The sequence below is a fragment of the Anoplopoma fimbria genome, unplaced genomic scaffold (assembly GCF_027596085.1).
Source record: "Anoplopoma fimbria isolate UVic2021 breed Golden Eagle Sablefish unplaced genomic scaffold, Afim_UVic_2022 Un_contig_9115_pilon_pilon, whole genome shotgun sequence".
Classification (NCBI taxonomy): domain Eukaryota; kingdom Metazoa; phylum Chordata; class Actinopteri; order Perciformes; family Anoplopomatidae; genus Anoplopoma; species Anoplopoma fimbria.
Window position 1 is genome coordinate 17177 of NW_026553781.1, and position 12283 is coordinate 29459.

General features: G+C 39.0%; 1 protein-coding gene across 1 annotated transcript; it reads right to left on the minus strand.

Annotated features, from left to right (window-relative positions):
- Positions 1-2607: 2607 nt before the first annotated feature.
- LOC129116829 (trichohyalin-like) lies at positions 2608-10637 on the minus strand. Its single transcript, XM_054627518.1, has 4 exons — positions 9966-10637; positions 9792-9854; positions 7650-8828; positions 2608-6317 (listed from the first exon to the last, which is right to left on the minus strand). Exons 1-4 carry the CDS (start codon positions 10468-10470, stop codon positions 3823-3825), a joined length of 4242 nt encoding a protein of 1413 aa, XP_054483493.1. The 5' UTR covers positions 10471-10637; the 3' UTR covers positions 2608-3822.
- Positions 10638-12283: the final 1646 nt, after the last annotated feature.

Genomic DNA, 12283 nt, shown 5'->3' on the forward strand with positions numbered 1-12283 from the left:
GAAATGTGTCTGAAAGGAGGAACAGAGAGGCAGAATGTGACAGTTCATGAGATCAAACTTATAGTTCATAAGTGTTCACTAAGTACCGATGAGTTCATATCGACACATACGAGCTGTCAGGTGGAGCTGATCCACAGTCAGTTAGCTGGATTAGCTCACTGACAGAGCTAACGCTAGCATGCTAACATAGACTGAGGAGTAAAGGAGGTGAGATCTGAAATGATGCTTGCTGACAAAACGCAGTTTAAATATTAATAAAAAAACATACAATTATATAAAAATAAAAAAACAATATAATTATTAATTCAAATGAAGAATAAATGACTGAATATTGTCGGCTACAGGAGCATCAGGCTGCAGATAAAATGTGTTTCTAGACAACAGTCCACACTGAACTACAAGTTAAACTCTTTATTCATCTTGTTTCATGATAAACAAAGAAACCAAACACCAGATAAAGAACATGGGATTAAAGATGAATCTCAATTCTGACTTGAATTCATGTAATCAGTAATAAAGCTTCCATTCTTATTTAATATGCTGCAAAACAAAGAAACATCAAACATTCAATGTCTATGAATTAATATTTAATATTATATTGTGATTTGGGTTGAATGACATCTAAACATTTCATTTATTATACAAACATCAAGTTCTTCTTCATTTTCTAAGGAAAACAAAGGTCATCTCTACTGACAAAGTCTTTCTGTTCTACGCTGAAAATAATGAAACGAACAGTTAGCAAGAAAGAATACAAACAGCAATAAAAGTTATTATTCCCAACAAACCAGTGAAGAAGAAAACAAAACTGCAGATCATGAAGATTTTCTACAGACTGAGAAAGTGTCTGCTGAGATGATGGCTCATTGTGACGACAACTTTTTAACAATAATCAACTTATTGGAGGTGAAAAAGTGAAACTCGTGACAATTTCTCCAATATAAACTGATTTGACCAAAGTTTACATAAATCACAATGAAACAGAGAAGACCCTGAATGTTACAAATGAAACAGTTATTTTCAGTAAATATAGACCAAAGAATATGTAATGTAGAGAGTCAGACTTGCTTTTGTCTATTTTAATCAGAGTGGTAGGTTTTGGGCTCGTTTGCTATTTTTGTTGGAGGTGCAGCAGCTAAGAGTGAAAACTGCTTTCATAAACCTCAATTAGTGTTTTGTTCCCTCAATTTAACGTTTGTTCTGTTGCCTGGTCTTAAAATAGTGGTTAAGTTGGAAGAGTTTAACTTTGGTTTTGTTGCTGAAAGATTACTGTACTTCATTATTTTAAGCCCAACTATTAAAAGATTCCTAAACCTAACTAAGTGGCTTTGTTGCCTAAACGTAAGGTTGATTTAGTTCCCTTAACTTAACCTTTATTTTTTTATCCCAACCATGAAGTTGTTCCTCAATCTAATGAAGTGATTTTGTTGCCTTAAGTTAAAGTTTGTTTAGTTGCCTAAACCCAACTTAGTGGCTTTGTTGCCTCAACATAAAGTTTGTTTGGTTGCCTAAACTTAACATTTGTTTATTTGGCTTAACCTAGCTGTGCATAGTTATTTTAAGCCCAACCATGAAGTTCTTCCTAAACCTAACTAAGTCGTTTCGTTGCCTAAACTTTACGTTCTTTTAGTTGCCTAGAGCTAATTGTACGTAGTTATTTTAAGCCCAACCATGAACATAAACTTAATTATTTACAGCCAGTTTGATTACATTTTTACTTGACAAGCTTTCTATATGCAGATATTGAATACATAAAATATATACCATTATACCATAATAAAAACCTTCTCCGTCTACAACATTCATAATATCAAAATATACAAAAGTCCACAGAGTGAAGGTGATTATAGGCTGTAGAAAGAAAACAAAAGTATTGGACACATGAACATGTTGACCTGAGGATGGCACTAGATGGAAGGTCAGAGGATCTCCAAAGTTATTACAGTTCATCCTGTGGGGAACATGAATGTCTGATCCAAGATTCATCACAATCCATCCAATAGTTGTTGACATGTTTCACAAAAAAACTAAGATGTCAACCTCATGGTGGCGCCAGAGGAAAGTCAGAGGATCATCAAAGTCAGTAGGATCCATCCTCTGGGGAACATGAATGTCTGAACCAAATTTATTGGCAATCCATCCAATAGTTGTTGGCTGACTGACATTGCCACGCCACTAGCATGGCTTCAAAATCAGACGCCTCATAAGATGGAACACCAGCCGGGTTTGTCAGGTTCTTTCAGAAGTTCTGCTATCAACTCACTTAATTGTTCTTCATGTGATTTCTGCAGGTTTTCATTTTGCTCCAGATTTTCCAGACTACTTATTTCTTGTTCCTGTTTTCTCAGTAAGTCACTGATCTTTTTGACCTTTTTTCTGTTTTTGGTGAGACACCTCATGAGGTCATGGGTTTCTTCTTGATGTTTTTTCTTCATATATTCTTCATTGTGAGCTGAGAGTGCCTTTAAAATGTCATACTGTTCATCTTTGTCTTTCAGTCGTTCCTCAAGCTCTTTCAACTCCTTCGTGTGTTTCTCTCTGAATTCATTGAATTCCTCCGCTGTCGTTCTGGCTTTCTCTTCAAATGCCTTCTTCATATCCATCAGGGATTTCTCAAAGTTTCCCTCCAATTCTTTTCACATTTTTCCTAATTTTTCTCTTCTGATTCTATCCTCTTCTTTTCTGTTGTTTTCATATTTTTCCTTTTCCTGCTCAAGTTTCAAGTGCTGTACGTTCTTTCTGTTTATTTTCCCGATCTCTTTTGCCCCACCACTCATTTGTTCCCTTTCATGAGCCTTTCAGTCAGGATTTGCAGCTGTGATTTTACACGACTTAAGTGCAGCTTTTGATAGAGTGTATGGCATAATAAATAGACATCTGCAATGGGTTGGTATATCTGATACTACTTTGAATGTTTTTTTTGTATTTGTCATATTGTGGGTTCTTTTGTGCATTTTTCAATTTCATAGGCAGACATTGCAACGTGTTCTCATGCCTACTAATTTTGCCGCTTGGGCAGAAGACACCAGTCTTTTGCGAAGTTTCTTGGCGCTGAAAGTTTGCACGTGATTAACGTAAACGCTTGTGGTTAACGTTGTAACTTGTGGTGAAAGTTGCGAATGTATGTGTATGTGTGATTCAGTGTCGTAACGTCACTGACATAATGTTGTCTGTAAAAATAACTCAACCTGATTAAAAGTCCTATGTATCTTTAGATCCTCACCCTAAAGTCAGAGATACAGGTTTCCAAAAACGAGGTGAAGTTTTCTTGTATTAAGTCAAGCCAATGTTATTTCTATAGCACAATATCACAAATCAAAAATTGGAGTCAAGTTGCTTCATGATCTCTGAAGCAAATGATGACCTCTGTCCCTCGAACGCGATTAAGATCAGGAAAAAGCCCTTATTGCACCTGATAGACTTAAAGTTTATCAGGTGCAATAAGGGTACTTCATCTAAAAACTGCCTCTTGGTTCCACACACTGCTTAGCATTTTATTTTTCTTAACTTATTTCTTCGTGTTGCTGCTTTTGTGGCCTTTTATCATTACCCTCTTATTTCTGACAGAATTAATGTTCCATTTATTGATTTTGTGTTTTTATGCTGCTTGCTGCAATAAACATTCCTGCTGATTTAGACACCTGTCAGCCAATGAGAAGTATGCCTGTGGCCATGGTATGCATTACAGTGTAGACCTCTGTAAAATATTACAATGAAATCTCTTTGCTGCTTTATAGTTTAAGTTATTAAAAACCAAATGAAACTAGAAGAAAAATAAACACATCTCATACAGCTGTTATAATGTCTTCTTAAAACATATCATCATAAAATGTAACACCATTTGTCATCTTGTTGCAGAAGTTTCTGTATAAGGTCATTTAGTTGTTTTTCATGTTCTTCCTGTAGACTTGTTTTAGCCTTCTCATCTGTCACAGTCTTCATTTCGTTTTCATGTTTATTCAATAATTCTGTTATTTGTGTCAGATTTCTAGGGTCTTTGGTGAGACATTTCACTAAGTCAGAGATCTTGCCTCGATGTTTTTCCTTTATTGGTTTGTGTTTGTCTTTAAATTCATTAAACTCCTCAGCTTTCTTTCTGGCTTCCTCTTCATATGTCTTCTTCAGAGTCTCCATGTTTTTCTTATGATCCTCCTCCATGTCTTTTCTCTCTTTTTCCTCTTGTTCTCTTCTGACTCTGTCCTCTTCGTCTCTTTTCTTTTCATGTTTTTCTTTTTCCTGTTTGTATTTTTCTTCAAGCTCTCTAAGTTTTGTTTCTTCTTCCTGTCGTCTCTGTTCATTTTCTTGATCTCGTTTTATCCACCAGTCTTTTTGTTTTGTCTCCCAGTTGTCTCGTTCTTTTCTCATCATCTCTCTATTCTCCTCCAGCTTTCTGTCCTTTGATTCTGCCTCTAATCTTCTTTTTTGTTCCAAAGCTTCAACTTTCTGTTCCCACTCCAGTCGTAGTTTTTCTTCCTCTAGTTTTCTCTTCCTGTCTTCTTCTTCTTCTCTCATTTCCTGTTCTTTCCTTCTCTCTTCACATTCCTTCTTTATGTTTTTCTCATTTTCCTCAAGTTGTTCTGCTCTCAGTTTTCTCTCCTTTTCGATTTCTGCTCTCTGTTTTTCCTCCATGTCTTTTCTCTCTTTTTCCTCTTGTTCTTTTCTGATTCTGTCCTCTTCTTTTCTTTTCTTTTCATATTTTTCTCTTTCCTGATCGAATTCTTCTTGAAGCTCTCTAAGTTTTGTTTCTTCTTCCTGTCGTCTCTGTTCATTTTCTTGATCTCGTTTTATCCACCAGTCTTTTTGTTTTGTCTCCCAGTTGTCTCGTTCTTTTCTCATCATCTCTCTATTCTCCTCCAGCTTTCTGTCGATGGTTTCCTTTGATTCTGCCTCTAATCTTATTTTTTGTTCCAAAGCTTCAACTTTCTGTTTCCACTCCTGTCGTAGTTTTTCTTCCTCTTGTTTTCTCTTCCTGTCTTCTTCTTCTCTCATTTCCTGTTCTTTCCTTCTCTCTTCACATTCCTTCTTTATCTTTTTCTCATTTTCCTCAAGTTGTTCTGCTCTCAGTTTTCTCTCCTTTTCGATTTCTGCTCTCTGTTCTTCCTCCATGTCTTTTCTCTCTTTTTCCTCTTGTTCTTTTCTGATTCTGTCCTCTTCTTTTCTTTTCTGTTCATATTTTTCTCTTTCTTGATCGAATTTTTCTTGAAGCTCTCTAAGTTTTGTTTCTTCTTCCTGTCGTCTCTGTTCATTTTCTTGATCTCGTTTTATCCACCATTCTTTTTGTTTTGTCTCCCAGTTGTCTCGTTGTTGTCTCATCATCTCTCTATTCTCCTCCAGCTTTCTGTCCTTTGATTCTGCCTCTAATCTTATTTTTTGTTCCAAAGCTTCAACTTTCTGTTTCCACTCCAGTCGTAGTTTTTCTTCCTCTTGTTTTCTCTTCCTGTCTTCTTCTTCTCTCATTTCCTGTTCTTTCCTTCTCTCTTCATGTGCCTTTTTGATGTATTCCTCCTTTTCCTCAAGTTGTTCTGCTCTCAGTTTTCTCTCGTGTTCAGTTTCTGCTCTCTGTTCTTCCATCCTTCTTTTCATTGCCTGCATTTCTTCTTCATGTTTTCTTTTAAGTTCCTCCCTCTCTCTCTGCATCTCTTCTTCTTTCTCCTTCAGGATCTTCTCCGTTTCTTTCTTGATAGCAGTCTCGGCCTCTTGCAGCATCTCATTAGTGTAGCAGTCGCCTCCATTAGTCTTCACCATGGTGTCAATCTTGGTGATCAGCTCACTGACCTGCATTCTGTTGTGTTTCTCGCGGTTTTTAAACACATGGAACCTTCCTCCACAGTCAGCGATCAGTTTCTTTAAAGAATCATCACATCCTTCAATGTACTCATCAATGGTCTGCTCTTCCTCCTGCAGTGAATCTCCTCCAGTTAAAAGAATGATGATGAACTTTTCAGCGTTTTTCCCAAAGCCCTCCTTGATGAGTTTTAATGTCTCCTTTTCCTCTGGTGTAAATCTGCCAATTTGTAACACCAGCAGGAAGACATGTGGTCCAGGAGCCAGAAGACTGATGCATTTCACCATCTCCTCATTAACCTCTTCATGGGACAAAGTTGTGTCAAACAGACCAGGAGTGTCGACCACGACGACGGGACGACCGTCCACTTCACTCTCTGCTTTCTGACAACGTTTGGTGATTGATGTCGAACATGCTTTAGCTCTGAACTCCTTTCTTCCTAGAATGGTGTTTCCTGAGGAGCTCTTTCCGCTGCCAGTCTTTCCTATCAGCACAATCCTGAGACACTCTGGGCTCTGCTTCTCTTCATCACCTGGGAAATAAAAGACCTGGAGTTACTTTAAATGGTGACAGTAGCTACAGTATAGACCAGGGGTGTCAAACTCATTTTAGTTAAGGGGCCACATACTGCCCACTCTGATCTCAGGTGGGCCAGACCAGTAAAATCATAGCATAATAACGCAAACATAACGACAATATTTCTCTATGTTTAAGTCATTGGTGAAGGTTTTTGGATGATAAACCCTATTTTAAGGTCTTTCTACAATAAACTAGAAACATAAAGACCAAAAACTCAGACATCAGCCAAATAAACTTCTCAAGTTTCCAAATAAACTTCTCAAGATCTAAAAAATGTTTTAAATGTACTAACTAACATTTCCACATCTGTGTAGTTATCTGTACACCTGAACTGACTCACCACAAAATACAAACAAACGTGGGAGCTATTAAAATAAAACACAGTATTCCTCGTTAGGCTAATGTTGGCAAAAGCCTGTCGCTCCTCGGGGCACACGATTTCTGCAGCCTTCAGCATGCGTGTTTTCACGAACTCACCCTCACAGTATGGCTTTGAAGGCTGCAACAAACAATGTTTTGGCTGATGCTAGCTACCTTATTGCTATTTCGTTAGCAATAAGGTAGCTAGCTTTCACTGCTGCATCACTTATCTCTCGGCTGCGGGTAAAAACGGACTGTTGTTTCTTTAGACTTGCTAGCAGGTCATTTATCTTCTCTTTTCTCAGTTGTCCTTGCAAGCGGTCGTATTTTTCGCCATGGTGAGTCTCATAGTGGCGCCGAATATTATATTCTTTGAGCACAGAAACTTGCTGAGAACACAACAAACACGCAGGTTTTCCAGTTACCTTTGTAAAAAAAATAGGATGTGGTCCATTTTTCTTGGAAAACTCTGCACTCTGTGTCCACTTTTCTCTTTTTTGACAGACATTTGGGGGTGAGGGTGTCACGCTTTTGACAGCAAAAGACCGGACGCATTAAAAAGGCGGGTTGATGCCATCTGCTGTTTAGTTCTGGTTCTCAGTGTAAATCGCTACTCTTACTCTTTACTTGTTTTACAGTCTATGGCATGCTCTTACTGATACAGTGCGACCTCCAGTGGACTGATTAGGAATAGCAGCTACTTTTATAGAAATGCAATTTATGTCTTTCTGTAATTTTCACATTTGGCAAAGTCATCAGGCGGGCGAGCTGGACCCCCTGGCGGGCTGGATCCGGCCCGCGGGCCGCATGTTTGACACCCCTGGTATAGACTGTAAAGGTATGAGGGCCACTGGATGGATTAGGACAAACTTTTTTTATGATTTATTATTATATAAAAATAAATATTGAAATGTACAATACTTACAGGTGACTTTGCTTTGTGTACTGAGGTTCTTCAGTTCAGTCTGTAGTGCGCTGATCTTTTTTATTTGGGCATGTGCAAATATTTCTGTTGTGTAACAACATGGTTCGGTGTGGTCGGGTTTCAGTCTTATTTTTTCCACAGAATCCAACAGCTCTGGGATCTGCTGCTGGTCCTTGATGTTGAGAACAACATATCTTCCTCCACAGCTCTGACAGAGATCCTGGATCTCCTTGGTTTTGTTTATAAAGTTAACAACAGCTGGAGCTTTAGGATCTGACTCCACAGTGAACAGAATGAAGGTGAAGTCATTGACTGCAGAGCTGAATGTGTTCTGGATGGTCTGTAACTCTCCCTTGTCTTCATCAGTGAGGGGACCCACAGGTAGGACCAGGATGAAGACATGGACGCCCTCAGGATCACAGAGGGAGATACACCTGAGAGATTCCTCCATCACTGCCTCCTGAGGTTTTCCATACAAGGCAGGCAGCTCCACCACAGAAACCCAACGTCCACACACCTCTCCCTGATGTTTAACACACTCTGATGAGTTGGAGACTGAATGAAGCTCTGTCTGACCTAAAATGGCCTTGGCTGCTGAGGTCTTCTCTGATCCTGTCCTCCCACACAGAACCAGGTTTAAGGATGGTTTCATCTCTTCAGTGAAGGTGAGGAAGGTTCCTTTGTTTTCACGCACAATGTTCTCAATCTTCTTCATTAGTGATCTATGGTCATCTGCAGACATGCTGTACCATCTCTCTCCACAGTCTTTAAGGAGCTGATGAACACAGGAACTTGTTTCTCTCTCATCATGTGTCATGATGACCATTGAGTGTTTAAAAGCATCTCGACCAAACAAACTCAGGGTGAACTTCAGTGTCTGTCTGTTCTCCTCAGTGAGATCAGAAGGCTTCACTAACAGCAGCAGAACATTTGGTCCAGGTGAACAAAGAGTCACACAGCTCTTCATCTCTTCTCTGATTGATTCCTCAGACAGTTTGAAGATGTCTGGAGTTTTCACCACTGTTAGAGGATGTTCTCTCCACTGACCATGGGTGACCTCACAGTGCTTGTTTGGGTTTATTTTGTTGAATTTAAACTTTTTGTTCCCAATGATGAAATTGCATAGTGTTGTCTTTTTGTCCTCGCTTTTTCCAAACATCACAATCCTGAGTTCAGATGCTATAAAATAAGACAAGTATAAAATAAGTTAGAAGTTTGCACAGCTGACTGAGGTCGTGATATCTTCAACCTTTAAAACGGCCCAAGCAGCTGTTCCCCTGTGCTTAAAAACACCTCCATCTTGCCTAAACACTTCACTGACTTAATGACTTCCTCGTTGTTGCTTTCGACCCCACCATCATGAAGTGATTCAAGATGCAGGTCTTGGTTCATCTCAAAACCTGCTTGTCACCCACAGTGGACCCGCTCCAATACGCCTACAGCCAGAACAGGAGTCCGGAGGTTGCCATCTCCAAAGTTCTACACTCAGCCCTCTCCCAGCTGGACATCAGCAACACCAACTCAAGAATGTCGTTCACTGACTTCAGCTCAGCATTCAACACCATTCTCGCCTCCAAACTGATAAACAAACTCAGTGTCCTGGTCATCTACATCTCCCTCCTACAACTGGATACTGTACTTCCTAACCAGCAGACTCCAGCTAGACAACCAAACCTCCTCAACGTCCCCCTGAACACCAGTGTGCTTCAGGGTTGTGAGCTGTCCCTCTTCACCCACGACTGCATGCCTATAACTTGGTCGTAATACCATCATCAGGTTTGCAGACGACACAGTGGTGGTTGGCTCATCAACAGTAACGATGAGTCGGACTACAGGGAAGTGGACCGACACCTGGTAGCATGGTGCACTGATGACGATCTGGCCCTCAACGCCAAGAAACTTAAAGAGCTTATCGTGGTCTTCAGGAAGATCAAAGTTCAAATTCTACTCATGAACCACTGAGAGCATCCTCATTGTACTGCAAATATACATTTATCAGATACAAAGATGATATAATTGTAGATAAATTGTTTTACTCTAATTTAATCATTTTCAATGGTGAAGAATTGTGGGATGTATTTGGGTTAATCATGTTGAAAAGATGCCCTAAAAATCAGATTGTATTGTGATAAATTGACTTACTGTGAGTCTGAAGGGTTTTCTCTGAGAGTGAAGGTTGTGGACTGATTGGAATAACATGCAGCCCTGTTAAAAATATGACATCATTGATTTTCAGCTTAATGTTTTAATTTCATCAAAGAGAATTGTCTATTAATAAAGTATTGATTTCCTTATCAGAAATGTTTCTACACTTACCAGCAGATTTAACAGCATCTGTGATCGGAGTCTGTTTTTCCTTCTGTTTCCGACTTTGACCATCACCTGGTAAAGTAGATACTGTGTCCTCAAAAACATCGTAGCTAACGTGTTCTCCATTGTTCTCTTTTACAATTTGAACCAAACGTGTTAAAAGTTCTGGACGTTCAAGGTTCTTCTGCCACAGATATCTGTATCTACTCATTCTGATCATGTCTTTTAAGGGCTGGTCTTTCTCCATGAAAGCTGAACTCTCCTCTCTGGATGTTGATATCAGTATCAATGAATGATCAAATGATTGATCACTGAAGAGTTTCAGGACTCTGCAGAGCTTCACTTTGAGTTCCTCAGTGAAGTCTTCAGGCTGTAGAACCAGCAGGAACACATGAGGTCCAGGATCAGAGAGTCTCTCACAGTTTTCTACATGTTCTCTTAGTTTGTCTTCAGAGATGTTGGGGAGCAGCAGATCTGGAGTGTTGATCAGAACTATTTCTTTCTCTTTCATCCGTCCTCTGACTCTCAGACAGTGATCTGGTTCTTCCTCAGTGTTGAACTCAGTCTCTCCCAGTATGAAGTTCCCCACTGAACTCCTCTCAGACCAGCTGTTCCCCAGCAGAACAACCCTCAGCTCAGACACTGAGAAGAGAACAGTGAGTTAGAAACACAATAAGTAAAAACTTAATCCAGGTTGAAAACAACACAACTGGACTAACAACCAGAAAGTCATGTCTTATTTAAGATGGACTATTTATGATGGACTATCATCCTTTTTCAACTTAAAACTTGGAAATATTTAAATTAAATAAAATGTGAATTAGTACCCACCACCTACAAACACTAACTCTAGATGTAAATAAACGGAAGAATAATTCTGACACAGTTTATTTGAACTCACTGGAAGGTGGCAGCCATTCATAGCTGCTGCTGCTCTTCAGAGGTTGAACATCTGGATGTGTAGAGATACACATTGTTTAATACACATGTAATCTGTCATCAATCTGCTCAATACAGTGATTGTTGTCTTCAAACATCTTCACAGCCTTAACAGACTGATACTATTATTATCTGCTCATCCTGAAGTAAGATTATTATACTAATCTGAATCAATACCTCTGTACCTAAAGAAACTTTGTTATTAACCTTAATAATAATAATTAATCCTTTATTAGTCCCACAATGGGGAAATTACAATTCTCTGCATTTAACCATCCCGGAGGAGCAGTGGGCTGCTAAGAAGTGCCCGGGGAGCAACTGGGGGTTGGATGTCTTGCTCAAGGACACCTCGGCATGTTGACTGTAGAGGGGTTCAAACCACCAACCTTGTGGTTACGGGACGAGCGCTCTACCTCATGTGCCTCAGCCGCCCCAAATCCTCTTAATTGATTAATTAAGCAGATGTTTTGTGGTGGATGAATATAGAGAAGCATTAAGTAGTTTGTTTGCAGTTAAAATTAGTGTCATCAGTCATGAAGGAAACATCAGTTTCTATCTATTGATCTCTAAATCACGTATCCTGTTCAGGTTCGTGTATGAGGGGAGGAGCCTATTCCAGCTTACATTGTATGATTGGCTGGGTTCAACTGGACCAATCAGCTGTCACTAACATTCACACCAACGGGTGACTTAAGTTACCAAAACATTGACCAGGTTCAGGTTCATGTTGGCCTCCCATTGGGACGATTCCTCAGAATCTATGGCCCCTAATCACACATGATGCATGTTTTGGTTCAGACACAGTCTCTCTCTCTTTATGGATACATATTTATATAAAATACAATGAAAGACTCACTACCTCAATAGAAAATAAGACAGGAAATAAAGAGGGAGAGAGCTTTAGTGTAAAACTAAACATGAATAGAAACATCTTTACTTGGACTGTGTTTCTCCACATGTTCTAGTACTAGTGTCGTCTGCTGTCTTTGACTTTCTAGCTGTTTTTTCCTCTTTGTTTATTCATCTCTCATTCTCTGTTCTTTCTGTCTCTTCTTTTCTTTCTTCCTAATTTTTTCTTCACTTTATTTACCTTCACATTGGAGGATGCCGAGTCGTTCTAGAAAGAGTTGGATCTCCCTGAACCTCTGCTTAGACACTGAGAAGAAAACAATGAATTTGAAAACACAACTAAGTTATGACTTAATCCATGTTGAATACAATATAATTCACATCTTCTTTAAGGTGAACTTACAGGAATCCGTCATCTATTATAAACTTAAAGTATTTAAATGAAATCAAATGTGAGTTAAAGCCCACCACCAACTAAACACTAATCATAGATGTTAATATAGAAAACAATATTTTGGACTCAGTTACATTTTTAA

What these genes read in the sequence shown, in the direction of transcription:
- LOC129116829 (XM_054627518.1), bottom strand. Translation starts at nt 10,470, where the DNA reads ATGAAAGAGAAAGAAATAGTTCTGATCAACACTCCAGATCTGCTGCTC. An exon ending in AGATGCTGTTAAATCTGCTG is followed by an intron (nt 9,855 to 9,965) that starts GTAAGTGTAGAA and finishes TATTTTTAACAG; the next exon opens with GGCTGCATGTTATTCCAATC. An exon ending in GAAAACCCTTCAGACTCACA is followed by an intron (nt 8,829 to 9,791) that starts GTAAGTCAATTT and finishes CTTATTTTATAG; the next exon opens with CATCTGAACTCAGGATTGTG.